General features: G+C 47.3%; 1 protein-coding gene across 6 annotated transcripts in view; it reads left to right on the top strand.

Moving 5' to 3' along the window:
* Nucleotides 1–21456, top strand: part of erc1b (ELKS/RAB6-interacting/CAST family member 1b) — a 144646-nt gene extending 123190 nt beyond the window's left edge. For 4 of the 6 annotated variants that reach the window (XM_049007309.1, XM_049007311.1, XM_049007310.1 and 1 more), the window contains 2 exons: nucleotides 1271–1456; nucleotides 15975–21456. In XM_049007309.1, the coding sequence (XP_048863266.1) occupies nucleotides 1271–1456; nucleotides 15975–16112 (324 nt within the window). In that variant the 3' untranslated portion in view covers nucleotides 16113–21456. Of the gene's footprint in view, nucleotides 1–1270; nucleotides 1457–15974 lie in introns of those variants that run through there. The other 2 variants (XM_049007313.1, XM_049007314.1) reach the window with 1 other exon arrangement.
* The last annotated feature ends 1785 nt before the right edge of the window (nucleotides 21457–23241 follow it).

Below are 23241 nucleotides of genomic sequence, written 5' to 3'. Positions count from 1 at the left end.
CTGGGTACATTCCTTCATGGAAACCTGACAGGAAAATGTCCCCCCCCACTCTCTCAACACCTCCCCTTCCTCTTTTTCTGCTCCCTCACTCCTCTTTTCTGCCTTCAGTTGGGTTCCACCCTGGAGAGGCTTCCCCTGAGCCAACTAAAACAGAGCGCACTCGGCCCTGGAGCCGAGGCCCCAGCTAATGAGAATTAATAAAGTGTGCGGACACAAATGTTCCCACTCGTGTGTGTGTGTGTGTGTGTGTGTGTGCGCGCAGGCGAAACCGGATTCTCCGACCCTCTCCTCACCAAACGCTTACCCCCATTATTATTATAATAATTATTTTTTTTAAAGGCTGTACTTTGTTGTAACTTTGGATGCTGCCTGTTTCAGGCTTTAAGTGCTGCTCACCATCCATCCTAGTTAAGCCTTTTCAAAATATTTAGCAAAATCTCAATCGACACCCGTTCCGCATTTTCGTTCCCCCAGGCGGCCTGCGCGGTCCAGCGAAGGGCCCGTAATGGATTTTGCTAGTCCCGATCAAGTCCGCCGGTCCATTTGCAGTTCCTGTGTTGCTCCCAGAACAGAGAGCTTGGCGTGGAACTGCTTCCTCGTCAGCACAGTCAGGTTCTTTTTGGGCTACGGAGATGCCATTTAGCAGATGTGACGTGCACTCGAGGGAGAGGATTCATCACGGCATCCATGGACCGCATCACCGGTGGCTTCCTTCAGCCATGGAGCCGCTGGTGGTGGTCAGAAATGGAGCCGTCCAGTCAGTGGTCCTCTGCATTTTATCAGAGCCAGTTTTCTCCAGTCGAAGAACATCACGTTCTGTGGTAATGGAGTTTCAGAGCTCTCCTCTCTCGCTGGGTGGTCTGCACTTTTCATTTGTTTTCCCCATGATTTTTAAAAATCTCTTTTTCACTCATACTGTAGCCGCTGTTTCTGAATGTACTGCATCCCATGTGTTGCTCTGATAGATAGAGAGGGGGTGGGTGTCATGTGATCTGGTGGCTAGGGGGGAGGGGGGCCACGTTCTCGTGTCTCTGTTCCTTTGTGAGATTCAGTCAGAGTTGGAGCACAGCAATCTGTCATGGCTGTTGGAGCGGCTGCCGCGCTATGACGTGCTCGGTAATGCCTCACGCCCACCTTTTCAAATTGTGTTCTCAGATACCCACGGTCACATGGTCAGGGACGTGGTTTGTTGCCATGTGGGTTAACCTGGGTGAATGTATGAGGTGGGTTACATTCTGACAGCTCTTCTCCCTTTCTGTGCTGGGGCCAGATCATCCCCTCTCTTATAGACCTCAACCAGAACCGCAGTAAACTGAAGCTGTACATTGGCCACCTGACCGCCCTGTGCCACGAGCGAGACCGCCACATCCTGCAGAACCTGGCCCCACCCCCCGCCTACCACCGCAGCGAGCGGGCAGCCTGGGAGGAGGAGCTGCAGAGGATGAGTCTGGAGCAGGTAAGCCACACCCCTTTCTCGTTCCATTGGTTGGCTGGTCGTTCCGGATTGGCTAAAGCGACACCACCTTTCCCACAAATTCTTGCTCCAGATTTCACATGTTTGTATTTCAGTTGCTTTGGCCTGGCTATTATTTATTGTCTGGATATAACGGAAGAGCAGATTTCTACAACTCAGTCCATTTTTGGTTGTTTTCGAGGTGAGACCGCCGATGACCTAAAGTCAAGCTTCCTCGTTACTGTACTGCGAACCAAAACTCACACAGTCTGAATAATCCAATGAAGAACTTTCGTTGCGTTCCCAAAACTCACTAAGTCCCCAGAAATTTTCTCGAAAGTTTATCTTGTGGACTGAGTGAGTTTTGAAATTTTGTTCTTCCTTTGTTTTTTTCGGAGAGTTTAGCAGGTTTGAAAGGCCAGAATGTTTTGGGTTAGTGGATGCTGGAAGAAGGTACATATTTCTTAGTACCTTTACATGCACACTAAGAAAGCCAAATTATTGTGTTAGTCCAACTAAAACCTGACTTTCAAAGTACATGTTAGTCCGAATGAAATCGTACTAAATCGAATTTCTCTTAGTCGCACTAAGACACCCAGATAATACGATTGGGAGTCGATTTACTCCTGCATGTATATGTTCTGTCGGACTCAAACTGGCCTAGGCGCTCTGTGCATGCTCCACAGTTTCGCCCTGGGCTTTGGCCCGGAAGTCACAGAAGAAGCCGGTACACAGACAAAGCATGGAGCATAGAAGAGAATGTACAGCACATATGAAATGTACAGCACTGTAAAGCTGTCCAGTTCACTGCTCAACTAAAGGGTGCTTCTCCACTGCACCAGGTGCTGTACTTTTGGTACTTCAAGAATGTGTTGGTTTTCCACTGGCGTAAAAACTGGTACCGGTGCCGAATGACATCACACCGTGAGGCTAGGTATTTTGTACTGAATTTTGAAGAATTACTGTAGTAAGACCGGACAATGTGCAATATTAATACCAGCATCGCATGTTGTTCACCTCCAATTCTTACATCGTTGGTCAGCTAGATTAAGATCACGCTTTCTTACCTTCAGTTTGGTGCAGATATAGTGCAGGGAGTTTAAATCTCGCTAAAACATTTTTACTCTGTAATAGGAAAAAAAAACCTATCAAGTTTTGCAATTTTAATGTTTATACCTTTTCAAAATCATCTAATATATGTTTAAAGATCGGTTTAAAGTTTTCTTGTGCCTTAATGCTGCATGCGTTCGCCAAAACAATCATAATCATTTTCATCCTTGCTGTTTAAATCTCTCCTAGACGGGTTCGTGAGAAATTTATGTTGAACTCCTTTTTGTTTCATAAATATCCCAACATTTATTATAACAAAGTCAAATTGCGGTATTTGAAAATTTTCCAATACCAATTTCCAGTTTTGTTATACAAAATACTTTATTTCTTATTGCACTATCGTGATCTTGTATTTATTCTTCCGACCAGATCGTAGTTAATGCCTGTGTCACTTCATTTGTTCACTCACCCATTATTGTTAATTTTATAAAAATTTTTTTACATCTGTGACGTAATAGGTCAGCCAGAGAAAGCCTAATACTAACAGGATGAAAGGAGCCATATCGCCACCTATTGTAGCGGAGTCAGACAAGCTTCGGTCGATGAATTGAATCACCTCCCATGCATGTATACTGGGACAGGGACAGTAGTCCGATTAAATGTCGTTGCTCAAATTAGCTGTGCATGTAAACGTACTGAATGTGCCTTTGAGGTGCAGAGGCTATACCAGACCACATGGTCTTTGTGAACGGGAACTCTCACCGTGCAAATGCATGGAAAGGCATGTGTTCCTCGGCAAGATAAATAATGCAGGATCCTATTTTATTGCCACAGTTTTATGTTGTTTTGACAAAGCAAAATGGAAAATGAGCCAGGCCACTCTCTCATGGTCACAATGCAGGAGCGAGCGAGAGTCGTCGAATGAAGAGCGATAGAGAGAAGATGAAGAAGAAGAGAAAGGGGGAGGGATAGAGGGAGCCAGTGGATGAGTGTGGGGTGAGATGGGGCAGAATGGGAGGAGTATGGAGGAGGAAGGGGCGGGTAAATGAGGACGAACCGAGAAGGAAGTGGACCAAGCAGGGTAAAAATAGCAGGAGCAGAACCTGGCAGCCACTATTAAACCTGAGAGTATGAATCATTTAGGATCAGAGGGCCGTTCTCTCGTCCTGTCTGCCTCCCACTTCATACCCCTTCGGAGCTGCCGTAAATTACCCGAGCGCAGATGCCCGAACTTCAGCCCCGTCCATGTACGAATCCCCCCGCAGCGGTCCATCACTCCCAGTCTTACATCCACCTTGGCCTCCCATAAAACCGCAGACATAAATCGCTCGGGAAGTTCACTTGCGTGTAATTCCCGCGTTTAGCGGTGCCACATCTGCTGAGGTGAGTGGGAGCGAGGTGGTGGATATGCCGCCAGTGCCCACACATGCCCGCGTGTTCTGTAGCAATCGGGCTTGTCTCTGTGGCAGCTTGGCAGATCCAATAAGCTTTTTTTTTGGGGGGGGGGGGCTCTGGGCATCTTGGTGAAAATCGCAAAAAACAATGTCAGCGCAGTGATGTGGTCTTGGCCCGTGTCGGGTTGCTGGACCCTCACCTGTTGATGGAAACTGTACAGCTGGTAGCAGTGTGTTTTGGGGCCCTTTGGCTGCAATATAGCCGCCCCCCACTCACTGATGCATTAGACTCCATCATCATCAGCCAAATTCCACATAATAATAACAAATATTAACCGCTACTAAATAACTTGTCTTCGTCACCACATCCTACTTATCCAAAAGGAATCCGAGATGGATATTGGACAGTTTTCCCATGGTTTCCCTACAAACCCTATCCAGTGTTTGTGTTATGTCTTGACATGTCGATTAAGGTGAAATTGGTACTTTGGAATCATATTCAGCCACCAGCAGTCATCCACATGCCAGGAAAGAAAATATGGATGTGGTAATTTTATTAGTTATGAAAATCATAAAACCCGTACTGGATGTAGACTCCGGCTGCAGTAAAAGCAGCAGTTTGGATGTAACCCTTTGCCCCAGGATTGTTATATTCCCTTTGATATTCATTGCTTTTTGATGTCGAGTTTTGTTCCTTGTTTCCTGGCACTCGGCATGTTATGGGAAGTGTGAGTGGTGTCATAGTGGAAGAAATATATTAAAACTTGTATAAAACCTGTATGGCAGCCTGGAACATCAGCATCGTCCAGTTCCTTAGTTCTGTGGCACAGAAAAGTGGGACGATGTATCATGGCGTAGTCATACGTTCTTGGAGAGTAGTATCATGTGACTGGTTTCAGACGCCGCTTTCACTTTTGTGGGCATTGATTTGGTTGCCTGTTTTCTGTACCATCTTGTTTTATATGCTCGGGGAAAAGATCTGTTTTTATTATGTCTCTTATCCGATCGATGTCCTCACCAGCAAGTCATGGTGTCAAGTCGATTTCAGCCGATGAACCGGGGTGGGACTGTTGAGGCACCGGCCCGAGTTGAATGCTGATTGGCCTCTAGGGTGCTCCTAACTCCTGTCAGTCACCGATTAAAAACATATCATTGGCTAATGATAAGGTTGACCCCTTTGTATGAAATATGGCCCTTCTTATGCCCCCCCACCTTAAAAAAATCTTATAATTGCCCCCAATGATGAAGCTGCTTGGGAAAAGATATCTTTAAGAGTGTCAGTGGTGTGTGTGTGTGTGTGTGTGTGTGTGTGTGTGTGTGTGTGTGTGTGTGTAAAAATAACACGGAGGAGGACACCTCGTTAACATGGACACAGGCATGCAGGGTGCCTCTATGGGTAACAGTAAGCACAGAAAGCCTCCCAGACCCACGGCCTGGTATGGTCCGCCACCCGTTTTGTCTGAAGCTGTGCCCGTCCCACCCAGAGCCTGGCGATAGCGTACTTGGTGGCTTTTTATAGGGTGCCCTAAATGGACCTGGCAGCACAGCGTGGCAGACGCCCGTGGGGGGGGGGGGGGGGGGGAGCGCTCTCATTAGCATTCTGTCCCTGGCCCCTGACCCCCCCCCCCTCCAACCACCCCTGCAAGTTCCTACCCGCTGCTTGGCACCACAAGTCCGCTCCAGCATCCCACACCTCCATGCTTTTGCTCCCACACACACACACACACACACAGTAGTGCCCGTCTCCCATGGTGACGCGCATAACAGAGAGAAGCCTCACTGACTCTCACAAACCCCATGCCAATCTAACATGCCCGCAGCCGCTGCTCTGCCCGCTTCTGCTCCACCTATCAAGCTGCCATCTTTCTCCGGATGCTTCTACGCCTTGATTTCTATTAGCCCTGGTGACGCTGGGCTTTGACTGTGTTTTATCTGTGAGAATATAAGCTGAAGCTGTGTATATTACACATCATTAACAGTCATTAATGAAGGAGACCAGGTCACTGTCTTTCAAATAATTTAAGTTATTCATGAACTTCAGCATGTCATGCAGTTCACACCGTGTCTCTCTTTGACTTATGGTTCAGTTTACCGTAATTCCTAATTTACATTGATATTGACACCAATATATCCAGCAAACTGGTTAAATTTGCAGACGACACCAAGGTGGGAGATGTTGCAGATACTGAACTAGCAGCACAGAGGCTGCAACAGGATCTTGATTTAATTAGTGATTGAGCTGATACCTGGCAGATGAAATTTAACGTAGATAAATGTAAGGTAATCCATGCAGGGAGCAGAAATATAAAGTACGGATATTTTATGGGCTCCCCTGAAATAAAGGTAGCTGATTATGAGAAAGACCTTGGCATGTATGTTGATGCTTCCATGTCCCACTCTCGCCAGTGTGGGGAAGCAATGAAATAGTCCAGTAGGATGTTGGGTTACATCTCTAGGTGTGTGGAGATTAAGTCAAGGGAAGTGATGCTAAGATTAGGGGAGAGGTTAGCTGAGCTGAATCTTTTCAGCCATGAGCAAAGGAGACTAAGGGGGGACATGATCCAGGTGTATCAGATTCTAACAGATCTGGATGCTGTTCAACCAAATAGCTAATCAATATTAGTTCAAATACAAGAACTCATGGCCATAGGTGGAAATTAGCTGACGAAGGTTTTAAACTGAAATTGGAAAAGCACTTCTTTGCACAGCGTATAGTCAGAGTATGGAATAGTCTTCCTGCTAGTGTAGCGCAAGCTAAAACCCTGGGTTTCTTTAAATCAGAGCTAGATAAGATTTTAACAACTCTGAGCTATTAGTTTAGTTCTCCCCAAACGAGCTTGATGGGTCAAATGGCCTCCTTTCGTTTGTAAATTTCTTTTGCTCATATATAATTTGCAGTTGCCTTTGACATCAGTTTGCCAGGTTGTAAGGCATTTGTGAGAATGTTCTGCTTCTCTTTCAATTAGGTAGCTTGTGTGCGATTTACTGTAAGCAAACAAAAACCATAATTTATTCCTTTTCTGATTTACATTTAACCTTATCTAGAGTAATTCATCGTCACTTAGAATTTCAGGATATTCTCAAACACACACTAGCCTTTGATTATTTTCAGCCAAAATTAGTATCAGTATAGATATTTGACATCTATAGGTTGTTCGACTATGATGGAAAAAATGCATCTTTACATCGAGTCGACATTTATGTGGCCGGCAGGTGTTTATGAATATCCATGGGCCGCGAGGCGAAGCCCGTGGGACATCAGACCACCTCCCACTCCAGGCTCCTCAGTGCCTCCTGATTTGCAGTGAGAAATGGCTGTAAACATGGAGGAACGGGATCGATGGCAGCTGCTCTTCTTGGGTGACCGTCGGCACACCCACCCCCCCGCGCTTTGGCGAAGCCCTGCTTGCCACACACCCCCCCCCCCCCCCCCCCCCCTTCTTTTTTTTTTTTTTTTTTTTTTAACGAAGGCCCAGCCTCTGCTCTAACGTAAAGGGAACTCACCGTGCATTCAGAGTCCCCCGAAGAGAACACTGCAGGTGGGAATTGTGGCAAAGACACATTGGAGGGAGCGGGCGTGAGAGTCCCTCAGCGGGTCAAGGTCCCCGTGGCACCGTGGCGGATTGAGGGGCTCAGGTGCTGGGTGGTCTTACCAGAGCAGAGCAGCGTCTCTGTGTATTATTGATGCTAGCTGTCCACCACTGCTGGGGTCTTCCTTAAAAGTGTGTGTGTGTGTGTGTTTTTCTGAGTGTATGCAGGCATACAGCGAGAGGTACGGGGAATGCGCCTATCCTAATGTCAGTGGGGTGGCCGAGAAAATTCAATTATACGTTTTTATGTTTTAAAATTTAATTTTTGCAATTAATTATTCATTTAATTTAATTTAATCTAATATATACAGGGTTGAACCCAGGGACTGGGAATGGCAGCGAGGGAGCTGATCTGCCTGTCAGCTGGGCTCTCAGCAGCCACCAGCTGGGCGTGTAATTTCATGTGACAAGCACTTTAAAGGGTGTGGGGGTTTGGCGGGGTGGGGGGGGCGGTTGGGGGCTTGGGCCCCGTGACCGGTGCATGAGGGAAAAGGGGCAGAGAGGTAGGGGTTTTAATTGATTTAAGTGTCAGCGACAAGTCCCCACGCTCCGAGAGTACCAGCACTCCTCCCATGACCCCCCCCCCCCCCCCCCAGGGAGGCAGGTTATTAGGACTGTAACGTTGGCAGTGGGGGTCTGTAGGGAGCGGGGGTGGGGGCACCTCTCTGTGGTGGTGTTTATGTTAATGTGACAGGAGCTGGTTACTGGCTGGTTGGGGGTGTGTGTCGGGGGTTAATGTTATGAGTGATGTCACCCCCTGGGTGTAAGGTGATTAAGGGGCGGACCAGAGTGAGACACCCGTTGGGTTCACGGTGACTGCGTGGGGAATTGCGGGGTGCCTCATCAGGGTGGGGTTGGGGGGGCATTGCAACACTTGTGGGGTTACAAACTTCTGCAGCTTATATATGGTACTTTTCGCTCTTCCGGTGAAGCTGGCCGTCCTCCGTTATTGATCCTGCATCCTCCTGAAGCCAAACCGAACCTCCAGGTCCCTCTCCCAGACGGAGCGATGAGGCACTATGAGGGATCCGCTTTCCGACGGCTTCCAGCTGCCTGGATTGAGAAGTGTAAAGTCCACCAGCTCGAGCACCTGCGCCACCAGACACAGGGATGCTGGCCTGATGTGCTGTTTTACCTTTTCCAGGAAACCGCTGGACGGTCATTAATTTTGTAGTCATTTCTATGCAAGGCCTGTGGGTAGGAATAAGGCCTGGTCTGCCAGCCGGAATCAATCACAAAGCGCTTTGGGTGAGAAAGGAAATTCCTGAAATGATTAAATCACCAATGGATTGAGACCTGAACAAGGTTCCAGTTCAAACATGGAGACCCTTAATTTGTGCTGCGCGATATTAAACTTTGGTCAACTGTGGTTCTAGGTTCTGCCCATTTCCTATTGTTATTAAATGGCAGTAACTTCAATCCATCAGAGCCACAGCTGATCCAAAGTTGCACTTTGCCGGTTCTGTCTCTCCGAATGGCCCCTTACAGGCCTGGTAGAATGACAAATTGTGGGGTTCTTGCCAAATGGAGAGAGAGGGTCTAGATTGGCCTGGCACTGTTTGGAACGGAAGACATTGGGCTTATGGAACCGTTGATGGGGAAGATGCAAGTCTGGATGAAACTGTTCACCGTCATTGATGGGTGTGAGATAATGGTGTTGGAAAATGGAAGCTGTTGCATGCACCGCAGACTCGTGTAGAACCACACAAACGCGGTCTTAACACAAATAGGCTCAGCCTGAGCGTTTTGCTTGCTCACCTCCGTACCGTACTTTTGGTATTTCGACAAAGGTATTGGTTTTCCACTAGCGTAAAAACTTTACCAGCACCGAATAACATCAAAACACGAAGCGGGGTGTTTCGTACTGAATTAATACCAACATCGCATGTTGTGCACATGCAGTTCTTACACCAATAGTCAGATTAAAGTCAGGCTTTTTCTTACTTTAAATTCTGTACAGACGTTATAGCGCAGGGGGTTAAAGTTTCACTGAATTTTACTGTCATAGGAAAAACAATTAGCAAGTTTTGCAATTTTAATTATTATTCCTTTTGTAGATTCTAGTATGTTTAAAAATCAATTTAAAGTTTACCTCCACTGCTTTTGCCTGAGCACTGCGTGCGTTCTCAGATATTCTTAATCATTTTCATCCTTGCTGTGTAATTCACTTCTAACGGGTTTGTGAGATTTTTGTTTTCTAACTACCCAAATATTTATTACAACAAAATGACATCGCTAGGACCCTAGTATATTAAACACATCCCACTATATTAAATAAAATTCTTTTTTTTTTTTTTTTTTTTTTACTTCTTGACATGTCTTTTGTTGTATCTGTTCTTCCGACCAGATTGCAATGTAAACATATATTTTTTTCTTTGTTTATCGTTGTTTTCTGAGTTCGCAGCTGTTTTCAAGGTGGCATTTGTCTTGTGTTTCCGCAGCAGGCTCTTTGCATAACCTGTAGTCCCACCCAAAAGTACCAAAGAAGTCCCCTAGCTGGTTAGGCACTTCTGGTACTGGTACGTGACCGGAAGTCAAAGGAAAACCGAAATGTACGATACCGAAAGGACGGTACTTGGTGCAGCGGAAAAGTGGCCTTAGATGAAGCCTATTCAGAAGCAGGGTTTCCCTGCTGCTGTCGGTATAAGTGTCATTTTTTTAAGGCACTAAGGGGAGTTTGAAAATGACTTATAAATAAAAAAAAAATTGTTAACATAGAACTGAAGGACAGTTAAAATGTTAAGCAGCCTGTTAAGGAGTTTTTAAGAGCCTGAGGTGCTGCTCTAGACGCTCGTGATGGAAGGAGCAGGATCTGAGCCGCTCCGCTGTACTAGTTGTTGTGGATACAGAGTTTAAGAACCAGGGATTCTTATTGGCTTGGGTTATAGAACATGATCCCTCTCGGTAACTTGCAGTACATCATCAGTCACCTGGCATTGCGGTCAGCTTTCCTTTGTCTGTATCTCTTTGCTCTCCAGTTCCCTTGGGAGCTCTCCGTTTTAGACTGGGAGCAAACGAAATGATTTTCCCTTGTGGACGCTTACCTGATGCTATTTATTTGCTGTAGGAACACTGATTATATTATGTTTTCATTTCTATCAGCGAACTGCTTTTTTTTGTAGCGTTCTTTTCTAAAGGAGTATTGTGTGATGTTCGCCTGCTAGGACTCTGTGTTCTTTTGATGGGTTAAGGAGCTGTGTTTTGGACCAGGGAGGTCAGAGGGAAATGACCGTCCTGTTCTGAGCGGCCTGGTCAGCTTCAGCTGTGCTGGTGAATGCGCTGCCTGTACAGAACAAGTGGGAGTTTTTCTGCACTAATTCTGGATGAAAGATTTTGCTAAAGATGGGCTTTAAAAAAAATGACTGTGCCATGCCACTACATACAGTACCGTGCAAAATTCTTGGGCAGTCAAAGGAAATGAAAGCCCTCTATCTGGATAGTAGGTACATATTTGCTCAGAACAAAAACACATTCTGACATTACAACATGTGCAAATTAAGAGTAATATGATAAAAACTAGCACAGATTTCTTCTGTTCTCCAGAAAGCCACTGATATCTTGCTAGATGATCAGATCACAGCTGCAGGGCCCAAACCTCTCCTCAGGGGCACCTCCGCCATTCCATGTATTTGTTAGATTTCATCACCAGCTCACGTAATTAACTAAACTGATTTTTAAAAGTTAATGAGGTATTGTAGAGACGTACGAGGTCTGCTAGTGGTCAAGGCAAAAATTCGTGGCTGTATTGGATGGTTATGGGAAACCCCACCCCGAAAAGAAAAAATCCTATTTTTGAATAGTTATGCTGTTTTAGACTGTTTAGACTGTTTTAGACATTTAGTTTTTCACAAATATGCTCATCTAAGCCATTTCTTTGACTGCCTAAGTCTTCTGCACTGTACTGAAAATGATAAAGTCTAGTAATTTGCAGTAGCTTTTTTTCTTTTTATTGTAATCCTGTTTTTTTTTATTATTATTTATTTAAATAAGTAAATAAAACTCATAAAGAACATATGCCTTATGCCGGGGCAGTTTGGCGATGAACCAACTATGCCTTGTTTGAAAGTGACGTGCCGGGGGGGGGTCACGGTGGGGGGGGGGGCACTCCCAATCTGCTAACGCTTGACTGATCACCAGACATCAGTATATCTCTCTAGCTTCGTCATAAGAATCCAGACCAAGTTTCTGCATGGCCATTGCCAAAGACATTCAAAAATGTATACAAGGAATAACAAAATCGCTTTTTTTTTTTCCTTTAATCTTCTTGCGGTGGGCGTGTGCAAGAAGTTATTTCAAACTCCTTTTTGATCATGGCTCTGACTTTCTCAGCCGGCCGGTTCCACCGAGGGCCTGCTTTTTGGCTGCAGATCGCCGTTCCAGACGTGAAAGCGGGTTGAACAAGCTTCGGCTCGTCCGGGTGACACCGCGAAACCTGGCCAGGTCCGGCCCGCGCCGTGTGTGGAGTGCCGACCATATTTATCTATGCATTTTAGATAGAACGTGAGGCCCGTAATCAGGCGTCGCCATTAGAACCGGCCTGCGGGGGTGTTTATACAAGCTTGCACCTGGAGCGTATCGACATGGGGAAGTCCCCCCCCCCCCCCCTCCCACGAGAACGCCGATTGAGATCAGTGGTGCGGCCCGCGGAAGTGTGGAGAGACGGCCAAGCAATTAGGGGGGGGGGGGGGGGAAGAAAATCATTAAGAGGGTTCTGCTCAGCGGATGGACGCAAAGATGGGGCCCGGAGCCGGGGGCGACCAGGCGACCTTGGCTGCATGGTTTTAGGAGGCAGCCTCTAGATTGTATTTTGAGATTTGAAATTATAGTGGGAATGACTGGTGGTGGGGGGCGGTGGTGTCGGGGGGGCCCAAAGCCTCCCAGTAGAGCCAGAATGACCCTGTTCGGCAGTATGAGGAGGTTCTCTGCCGCAGTGAGGAAAGCCTGTCCTGTGCTGGAAGGATGACAGGGAGACACCACGCTGGTGTGTCTGGGGGGGGGGTCCCCTAGGAGGGGGCAGGCTCTGGGACTCCGTGTGTCTGGGGTGGAGGGTTTATGGTGACACCTATTACCAGAGGAGAGTTACTTCCCAGTGAGGTAAATCAGACCATTGGCCAGTCCGGCTGGGGGATCTTCTGAGGCCGTCGTCAGGGAGCCTGTGATGTTGTTACAGAGTGTGGACATGGCGGGGGCTGGGGGCGTTGGACGGAAGGCCAAATTGCACACGGCACAGTAATAAGTATAGAGCGCCTGGCAAGCAAGAGAGGATTCTGGGTTTGGAGAGTGGAGGGGGGGGGCGGTGTTGGTTTAAGGGCATAAGAATGAGCTCAGTCTGTGGTGTGCGTTGGGTGGTGGGGGCAGCAGAATGGCCAGCTGGGGGGTTATTTATTATCTTTTTACAAAATAGTTTATGCCTTGGGGGTTCTCAGAAGATGAAGCTCTTAATTGTACATTTCAGGAAAAAATGAATCTTTTCCCTTCAGGTCTCATTGTTTGCTCTCAAAATAAAACACAATGTTCACATTTTGGAAGGAGGAGATTTTATGCAAATGTATTGGATTTATGGTGTGATGGCTTTCACAGCTGTGCCCCCTCCTGGCAGCGGGGATGGGGGGGGGGGTCCAAAGCACAGCCTCCACCCCCCCCAGACCTGCCCTCGGCCTCAGATGACCGAGCTGGGTGGGAAATCTCAACTCCTTCTCTCTTTATTTCCACCATCTGTCGATTTCCTCTTTCAGTTAGAAAAAAAACACAAGAGAAGGAGAGCAAAGGTGAGATCATGGGATGCTGTGGGAATTAAGATTTTACATGATGATGGAAAAAGATGGTGGGTTTGTCCTTTAGAAGATGCTAGAATGCTGCTTTCCTGCCCCCAGCGGTGTCCGTAATGGCGCTCAGCTCAGTCTTAAGGGTCATGGTGACAATGACAGGGTCCTGTACCTTTACACAGCAGCCATGGCTGTCCATGTTCCTCACGTGATGTACGAGATTACCGCCACCCCCCAGCAATATGGCGTTGTTGTGGTCACAGTTTTCCGTACGCCCCTGGCTTCTCCAGCTCACCGATACACCACCATCATGTCTCAGCGGCCAAGGTGGAGAACAAAGAATGAGAAGGTTGGAGAATAGGAGGGGTGTGGTCTGCACCGTCCGGGCTGGGCGTGGTCTGCAGCGTCCGGGGGGGCGTGGTCTGCAGCGTCCGGGGGGGCGTGGTCTGCAGCGTCCGGGGGCGGGGTCAGCACGGACCGGCAGTTCGTTCTTGGGCATCTCCTGCCTTTAAGGCTATAGAGACATTATACTCGGAGGATAGCTCGACCTTTACATCTATGATTTAAGGATTTTATTGTTCTGCATGTTCTTCCAGCTACCAGTAAACACACATTAAACACAAATACAAATTAATGTGCTTCAGTAAGACATTAAATATGAGTACAATTATGACAATAAATACGTAAACAGTGCAGTATGAACAGGTAGTATGGTGTAAACACGTTGCGATGTGTGTATTGTCTTAAAGCCATAGAGGTGAGGAGGATGGCTGTTACCGTGTGGGTGCAGGTGGGCCAACGCCAGCCCCAGGCTGCCCTATTCTCCCCAGGAATTTGTGCTAATGGATGTCAGATGCTAACGGGATGGGGGGGGGGGGCATCCCCCCCCCCTTTTTTAAAAACTCTGCATAAGGTGTCATACATCAGGGTGGACAAGCCCCATTACCTACCACACATGATTCAGTTTAAGAAACGCTTTTGCTGTTTTTCTTAATAACATATCTTCTGAATTGGGCTCACTGGAGGACATCCCTCCTTGGTTGCTTTGGGGGGGGGGGGGGGGGGTCGGCTGCTGAAGACCTCACCTGCTTTTTTGCCTGAAACCCCGTTTTAAAATGGAAAGACTTCCCAGTGCGTCTCCTGCGGCGAGTCCCCTGTGAGCATTAGCCGTCGGAGCGTGGAGTTCCCGCCGTATGTCGCGGGTGTGAGGTAGCTGTGTTCTTCATGCACCCAGCTGACGACCATTCCCCACGAATAATACCCAGCTGACCATTATTCTTGCCGGCTGGATCTAAGACCCTTCCTCTTGTTTTTTTTTTTTTATATTAATTATGGAACTGCCGTGTGATCCAAGCCTACATAAAATGCATAAAAGAGGTGGATGTTTTCAAATATGGGAATATGACCTACAGTTATTGTTACAGATGTCTTTAACATTAACCTTGTTAAATCTGACATTTTAACATCCGAAAGCCAAAGAAAATAATTTTGTGGGCTCTGAAATATTCTGCTCACTAGGAGCAGGGAGCCTTGGTTTTCGGATGGTTGGCCGACGTTCGGATTTGAAAAGCAATTTCGTTTGACCAACACAGCAAAACCGTATCAGTGAAAGCAGGCTGTCTGGGCGGGGAAAAGCTGCCTCCGGGGGTTTCTGCAGGGACCGTCCAGAGACGCATGGATTTCTCCTGGACCTAAAACGGTTACGTCGACCTTTTAAATCTCTCTCGCTCTTTCCCCCACACTGCCACCATACCTCACCCCGGCTGTCAGAGTGATAGCTTAGGGGAGGACATGTTTATGGAGAATCTAAGCATTTCTTCGAGAACCCAAACAGGTTGTGGTTCCTCAGCTTCCTGGCTGTAAATTTACCCGCCCGGCCTGGCCATGTGAATGGATGTCGTCATTCGCCCGTACAGGCGAGAGCTCCGACTCCCGACTCTAATCACTCTTTTATATTATCCCAAATCTTTAACAATCCCGGGCTGCTGAAAAATCTATCTACGATTATCGTTAAGTCAGGAATCTGTAGTGCGGTAATTTCCCGCTTTTGGCCCATCGTCTTTTTATCTTTTGAGAGGAAGACGTGCGTGTTTTCCTTGGGCTCTGAGCACGGCGTTTCCTGTATGGCCTGAGGAGGACCACAGGAGTAGCACAACTCCTGATGCTTTTCTGACTGGAGCTTGCAGTTCGAGGAGCTCAGAATGCAAAGGAGGTCAGCGCTACGCTGTCTGTGTTTAGAGAGTCATTCATTCACATCTGTACATGCAAGCTGTACGTTGTAGAAATCTGTTGGTTGGTGGTTTGTTTTGGGCTGTGGGAATCCGGGCTGGGAGGATGGGAGGGTGGTGTTAAATTAGCTGCTGAATACCTAAAACCTGAGTATTTCTGAAAACAAGCGTGAGATTGCAGTCTGTGGTCTCCGGGAAGCCGCGGCAACCGCCCTCACGCCAGATGGCATTGTGGGGACGCTCTGGCCACACCTGGGCTGCCCCTTCTGGCTCTTTTGTTCAGCCCTCTGTGCCATTTTGGGCTCTGTGATCCACGGGGTAGGCAGTGAGTGTCTGGCCACCCTGCTGTCAGAGTGAGAGAGCCCCACACGTGCTCCCTGGTGTTTGCAGGCTCCTTTTTTGTGATGTAAACATATCTGCACAGCTTGAGGGGAATGTGGAACCATGATGACACCCTCTCTCTCTCTCTCTCTCTCTCTCTCTCTCTCTCGCAGCTGGAGGGCGAGCTGGAGAGGTGCGAGCAGGAAAGCGCAGAGCTACAGGAATATGCCAACTCTGTCCTGCAGCAGATTGCAGACCACTGCCCAGATATCCTGGAGCAGGTGGTAAATGCCCTGGAGGAGTCCTCCTGACCCCACCTGCGGGCTCCCACACCTCATCTCTTCGTTGTCTCATGCCCCCCTCCAACATGCTCATGCTCACTTCCTCCCTCTCTGCCCCCCCACCACCTCCACCACCAGTCCACCATGCCGGTTTCCCTCAAGGAGTTCTCTGCGGCCTTTGACCTTTGACCTCCCGGTCCTCCAGGAAGCAAAAAAATAAATAAGTCAGCCCACGAAGAACAGGTACCTAGACCAACAGGACTTTGTCAGCCTCAGCAACTCAGACCTACATCCTCACCTGCATCTGTGGCTCCAGTATCCCCCCCCCCTCCATCTGTTGTGTGGTTGTTTACTTCATGGTGTAGGACATGCATATCAGCCAGTTCCAGCACCAAGGGAGCACAGGCGACCCGGAAGGCTAGGAGCCCCCCTCCCCCCCGTTTCAGAACACTGTAACCGATCTCCGCTCGGGTCACCCAACAGCTGCCCAAAATGTGTTCTTGCACTCTTGCATGCCTCTTTGAAAAGACCACATTTTGGGGATGGAGTTTTTTTTTTGTGTGCTTGGGGTGGGGGAGGTGTGAGACATTTGATATTGAGACAGCACAATGACCTTATAATTGCAGGATGTTGAAAATGGTTGAAAAGAGTTGAATACTTTTTTTTTGTCTGCGGTGTCTGGTTACTTTAGCATACACAGCGGGCCGCTGACTTGGTGGAAAGCGGTAAAAGTTAAAGGCTTTGTGGGGGGCTTTCAGATTCAGGAACGCTCCCGTACACTTTTCCCTACAACCGTAGCCCGTTAAAGGACAGAGGCCCCATGTGTGTGTAGCTGCGGATTATTTCTGAAATGAGTATGAACTTTTATTGAGCATGAGAATGATCAGCTCAGCAATGTGGCTACAAAGCATCCCCAGTGCCAGTCACTGCCTTTAAGATCTGCGTACAAAGTTCTGTTCTAAGTATGAACGGTATAAACGTAATGATTGGTTCGGTTCGCTTAACTGCAAACTCACAGCTTCACTTGACTTTGAAAGTCACACACCATTGCCTTTGATTTAGACTTTTTTGCTGCTATGATTCTTGTCTCTGTTGTATCTAGTATCATTTTACTGCTTTCAAAATATAACCGTATGATTTAACACTAGCTGGTTATTTGCAGATGATTTTCCTCAAACACTATAGACTTAGCTAATTACTAAGTACTTGTCACTACTTTGAACCATTAGCCGTTCCCAAACTTGCATTCTGTTGCTGGTTGTATCTTGTTTACAGAGGCGTCTGCCCCTAAAGACGCTACATGAAGTTGCTGCAGGTGGTATTCGCATAGTCGGGTAGTTCTTGGTGTTAAGACACTAATGCTGATTCCCTAATTGGATTTGTCTGAACTGTGTTTCATCTATATGAGGCAAAGACGCTATTTACTGCCCAGCTCTACATCTCACAGGAAGTGATGTCACAGGAAGAGGTGAGGCTTACCCCAAGACCCTACCTGTATCTCAGTGGGTCATCACGGAGGTGGTACCACCATAGGGACAGTGTAAGGTACCAGGACTCCCACTAGATTGAGGGGCATGAGCTTTTGATCCCACCCCTCTGTCTCTGAGGTAGGGTTATGCTGAACTGTCTAAGTGGAAGGGGCAGCTGTGTCTCAGGCTCAGGATGGAGGTGTAGTGTGCTGGTTGTGAGGTGGGTCTCTGTTTTGGACAGGCCCCTGTCTGATGAGCTTTCATGAGGCTCGGCTGAGCACAGCAAACACAGAGTAGCACAAGTACAGATAAGCACAAAGACTTGAACCAGGGAAAGGGGCAGGAGATGTGTGCTAGGATCACTGGAGAAAGTCCGTAATGTGGCTCCAGCGTTAGGTGACGTAGAATGAGTCACAGGCTGAAAGGCGGCATATTTCCCCAAACGGTGCATAGGCCGTAGTCCTGAGGGCTGCACCACCACGCGCTGGACGTTGCTTCTCCACCTACTGCACCTGTAATGCATTTTTTTTTTATGTACGCCGGTGTGCTGTGCCTTGAGTTCTCGTTTTACACTACCAAGATTCACTATGACGCGTATGTTTGTTTCCTGCTGTTTTGGGTGTTAAATGTTCAGGGAGAGTTGATGATTCACTGCCTCCAAGTGTCTCTGAGTTGTGGCTGAAGATGGTGTTCCCCTGCCTGGAACTCTTTAGAGGACAGGGTCAGATGGTGGATCTAAAATTATCTTTGCTGCCTTATTGCCCAGACAGGGTCAGTCAGTAGATCTGTGCTCAACTAGTACTGTCTTGCAGCCCAGACAGGGTCATCCAGCAGATCTGTATTTGGCTGTTGTCGGCTCACGGGCCAGACAGGGTCAGGCAGTGGATCTGTGCTCAGCTGGTATTGTCTTAGGGCCCAGACAGGGTCAAGCAGTGGATGTGTTCTCTGCTGTTGCTGTCTTTGGACCTAGAAAGGGTCAGCCAACAGATTTGTATTCAGCTGTTGTTGTCTCATGGCCCAGACAGGGTCAGGCAGTGGATCTGTGCTCAGCTGGTATTGTCTTGTGGCCCAGACAGGGTCAGACAGTGGATCTGTACTCCACTCTTAATGCCTGATAGCCCAGGCCTCGTGAACCCTGTTTGAAAGGCAGAGTTCGGCACTTCATGGCTGCTGCTGCTTGGCCCCCACAGCTCTCTCCCCGCGTGTCATGTGTAGCCTGGCATCGACTGACTTATCGGCAAGTTTGAGGACTTTCGTCTTTATCGGTTCACCTTTTTATAGTTGCCTTTGCACGACTTCATGCTGCTTCCTTATTCCGTTGCTAGCTCTTACCACTAGAAGGAATGGTGATAACAATGCTTTTCTCCTGGATCGCGGTTCCTGCCGGGGCAGGTTTACGTGACTCTCGGCCATGCCAGGGCTGTTGCCGGTATGCTCAGCTCGGTGTATAGGCCTGGCTTAGCCTAGACTTCGTAGAGCAGTTGGTTGTGCGGCTCGGATCGGCTCGGCTCACACACCCCATTGCCCACCCCTCACCTGTGCCAGGAGCATGTCCCCCGTACAGGATGTTCTCCTGAAGCTTAGTCTCCATTCATGGTCTTCACCACAGCGACATGACCCTCTCAGGGTGCTTGTAGGCGATCCCCTTTCACATAGCAGGGAAAAAGAAGACCTTTGGTGGTCTGTTGTTGTGCTGTCTTTCCCAAAATATGCTTGTTTCTCCTTAATTGTTTATGGATAAAGGAGTGATATGAACCAGATTCTTCATGGACAGGGGATGGCATGGAGAAGAGAGGGTCAGCAGAGGATAAGTCCCATGTCTCTGGTGCTACATTACATGGAGAGGGGAGATCGGATGAGGGTCTTGTTTTCTTTTTGTTGTTGTTCTGCGTCGCATTGAATTCCCGTATTTATGAGAGAGAATGTTTATGCAAGCACAGGAGAGAGAGTGTCCTCGGTCACATGACATGTGACATCACCACCGCCGTAGGTGAGTCCATATTCGAAACACTTTATGTAAGCTAAATAAAAAAAAAAAGGATGTTGTAATATTTGTGCTTTGAGGAAAAAAAAACAAAACAAAAAAAAGCCGTAAACTTGTCGTCTGTGTTTATGGTCTACGTCGATTCTGGGTGTTCTGTCGTCTCTCTCGGTCCTGTTTATTCTCGTCCTCCACTTTCCTGGCGGGGCGTTTCTGTGAGGTCGCTGTGTTCTGTCTCTGTCTGGGCTTGCGGCAGGTGTTCACACACTTGTCCCGCAGCTACGTCCGAAGCGTTCAGGTGGAGTGCAGACTGCCAGCTATCCCAGACTGTAATGTTACAAAGTATACATATGCATAGACAGAAGTATATATTTATATAAACGACATAGATGGATAGACATAGTTGAAAATGTTTTTTGCACAAAATGTCCGAGGGGAAAGACAAGATATCTCTGAACAAAATGGCTCGCAATCGCTCTCTTGTGTCTTTAAAAGAAGTGAACGAATAAAACAATACTAGGTGTCAGAAAACTGTTACGTGTCAAAACAAGGTGTTAACACAAAGATCCTACAACCGTTACCATGTGGTTAAAAAAAGTACTGTTACTCTGTACTCGGTATCTGAATTTCGGATTTTATTTTATTTTTTTGTGTTTTGCAGCCTGTTCATAATGTGTGTGTGACTCTTGAGACTGCGGTGTGTTTTTTTTTAATCAGCGACATGTGTGTCTATCCAGGGAGTCCTAACCCACCAGCACTGTGTTTCTGTAGGGTTAAACTAATGCCAAGACCTTTACTGACAGACTGTGATGTCATACTATGACGGTTGTTGGTCAGTATGCCTACCTAGCTCCCCCTGCCCCCCCCCCACTGACCCCCAAGATATCCCCCCATCCATGACTCTGAAACTGCCAAACTGATAACCGGTATTACATCATTGCTCTGTCAAGCATGCGGCCTCCATATTTAGACTCGCCAGTTTCAGTAATGTTACCATTGGTCATAAACACATTCAATGTTAAGCACTGAAGTCATTTAGACAGATGATCAGTTTAATAGCCCACTAATATTTGTGGGGTAAAACTGATTTTTTTTTTATTTATTTTTTTTTTACACACCATGATTTTTTTAAACTGAAATTTCATGTGTAATAATGGACTTTGGAATCTTTCAGCTCCCAGCTGTGAAATGTTTCCCTAGTAAGCAGCTCCAGATCTGTCTTTGATCATCATTTGCATCATCCTAGAGTTTAATTTAGCCCTGGAAAAATAACATATTGCACAGCCTCTCTCATTATATCGGAACATTCAGCGTCCTTCAGGTCTAAACCAAAGGTGAGAAGTTTAATATTCACCGAACGAGAGATATAGGTTGTGCCAGCTCACATAGAACATTGTTAGAAACAACAGCATCTGAATTCAGCTCATGGTTACCATGTTGTGATCTGAGTCAGCCAGCACATGTAAACAATGCCAGAATTGCTATGTCTGACACGATTTTGGGGTCCATTCAGCAACAGCAGCGCCCCACTTTAAGTGGTTGTGTTCCTCTCCTTGAGTCCTGGCCACAAATGGACCGGAGTCACACTTCCTCATCCCCAGATCCTTAACATTGACATCATCTCTCCTGGATTTGAACGGGTCCATTTTTTTAAGTCGTCTTTTTTATACAGCATCCTTGAAACACCGTGGTGGTTGGGCACCCCTTTCCCCTTTATTCAATAGAGTAAGAAAAAAAAATTCAAACTTCGAAACAAATTTTTGTTCTGGGTTGTTATTTTCAATTTTGAAAAATGAAATGTACTGCCTTTTATTCATCTGTGTTGGGGGAAAAAAACGCTGGAGATTTCTGTAAAAAAAAAAAAGACATTGTATTCATTTTTTGCCTTTGTATATATATATAAACACTACATTATCAGCCTTTTCATACTTTTTGTGGTTTTACTACACACTCAGGGTGCACTCATCATGATGGAGGAACACTTTTTCAGTTGAGTACAGGTAACGGAAGGGTTTAACTCGCTTAGGTCGCGTCAGGTGCCAGTGCCTGTAGTCATCACCATTGCAGCGTGTCCTTTGCAGATTCTGGGACTCACAGGCTGACTGAATGTGTGGCGTCCGTGGTTGTCGATGGTGTCCTTGGACTGCTGACATGTGACATGTATTCCCCCTGCACCCCCCCCCCCCGAGTATCCAAACAATCGGACAGGAAACAGGAGGCCTGATGTCTGAGAGGATGCTGATGTAAAATCTTAAGGTGGCTGGTTCGGATCCCACTGGGGACATGAGCATAATTTCTCCGGTGAAATAGGCAGTGTTTTACATGGATAAAAAGCGTGATGCTGGAGGCCGGTAATGCGTAAACCCCAGCTGAACCTCTCCCACGTTCTCAGAAGGAACCATGCTCTTCACGGCCACAGAAAATAGGGAGTGACGTAGTGCAGATTGAGGCCATGACGTGACCCTGGATGCATCGTCCACAGCTGCAGAGTGGTCAGTGTGTGGCTAGGAAGAAATGCCATTTCGGTGAGTTGGTCTCTCTGCCACCCCATACCAAACGTGTTATGGAATTTCCTCAGCCTTCACGTAGCCTCACCATGACAACGCCACAACTCTAAAAATAGGCTGTTTCTCACCTTCCAGTGAGAGTCGAACCACCAGCAGCTCCGGGTCAGGTGCAGAAAGGCTGCACGGCAGGTTAATTGGTTTGCGTCCCACTATAAATGCCCGCCGTTTCCAGGATGGGGGATTGGGGGGGGGGGGGGGGGGATGTTGCCGGTGTGGTTACCATTGTCTTTTAATATAGGTGTGGTTTTAGAGTGGTGTGGTGAGAGAAAAAGGATGCAAGATGGCCAGAGAGGAGAAATAAGTTTAAAAAAAAAACAAAAAACGCAATTTTTACCCACTAATAAGATGTGTAAGTTCATATGTGGGATAAGAAATGCCATCGTGCAGATGTGCAAATTTCCAAGTATCCCCCCCCCACGGAGGCCTAGTCCCAAATGTGGTTCTAATCCAGAAATCTCTGAATTCGAGCCGCCGCTCCCCCATCATCCCCAGGTCTCGCGAGCATCTGTGGGTTTCCACTTGGGCTGGTCATGTGATTTCCCCCAAACCTCCAGCGACACCCTCCCCCCTCCCCCATTGGGCTCAGTGCGGCACAGACCCCGTCACTAAGCCCAGCCCCTCCCCTTTTTATGTCCACTGAGCCGCATGTGTGCAAACGGCGTCTCTGCGTGCAACAAGGACGACGGGGTGTGGGCGTGAAACGGTGCGGTTTCAGTCACGGCCGCCAAAAACACACTGATTGCGGGGGGGGGACGGAATCCTAAAATAACACTGTACCCATATTTGGAAAACTTGAAGCTTGGAGAGATGGCCCTTTTTAAAAATATATTTTTTTCCCCCTAATGAGTTTTTAATCAGAGTGTTACCTTTCATTGCTGAGAATAACGGCCTGAAATTTCTAGTGCTTATAAAAAGCTGCGGATGGCGTGATGGAGAACGGCGAGAAGCAGGAGGAATCATGGGTAGAAATTCGACAGGACGTACCTAGAATAATCTGACTTTTTAACTTGGCTCTCACAGAGAGAACACCTTCAACACCGTCAGCGCGCCAGTGCTGTTCCTGTGTTAATCACTCCTCCAGTCGGTGTGTGTTATCACCCAAACGCTGTTACACTCTAAACCTGACACATTACATTATCACC

The sequence above is a fragment of the Brienomyrus brachyistius genome, chromosome 3 (assembly GCF_023856365.1).
Source record: "Brienomyrus brachyistius isolate T26 chromosome 3, BBRACH_0.4, whole genome shotgun sequence".
Taxonomy (NCBI): Eukaryota; Metazoa; Chordata; class Actinopteri; order Osteoglossiformes; family Mormyridae; genus Brienomyrus; species Brienomyrus brachyistius.
The sequence above is the reverse complement of the archived record's forward strand: the minus strand, read 5'-3'. Positions and strand labels throughout refer to the sequence as shown.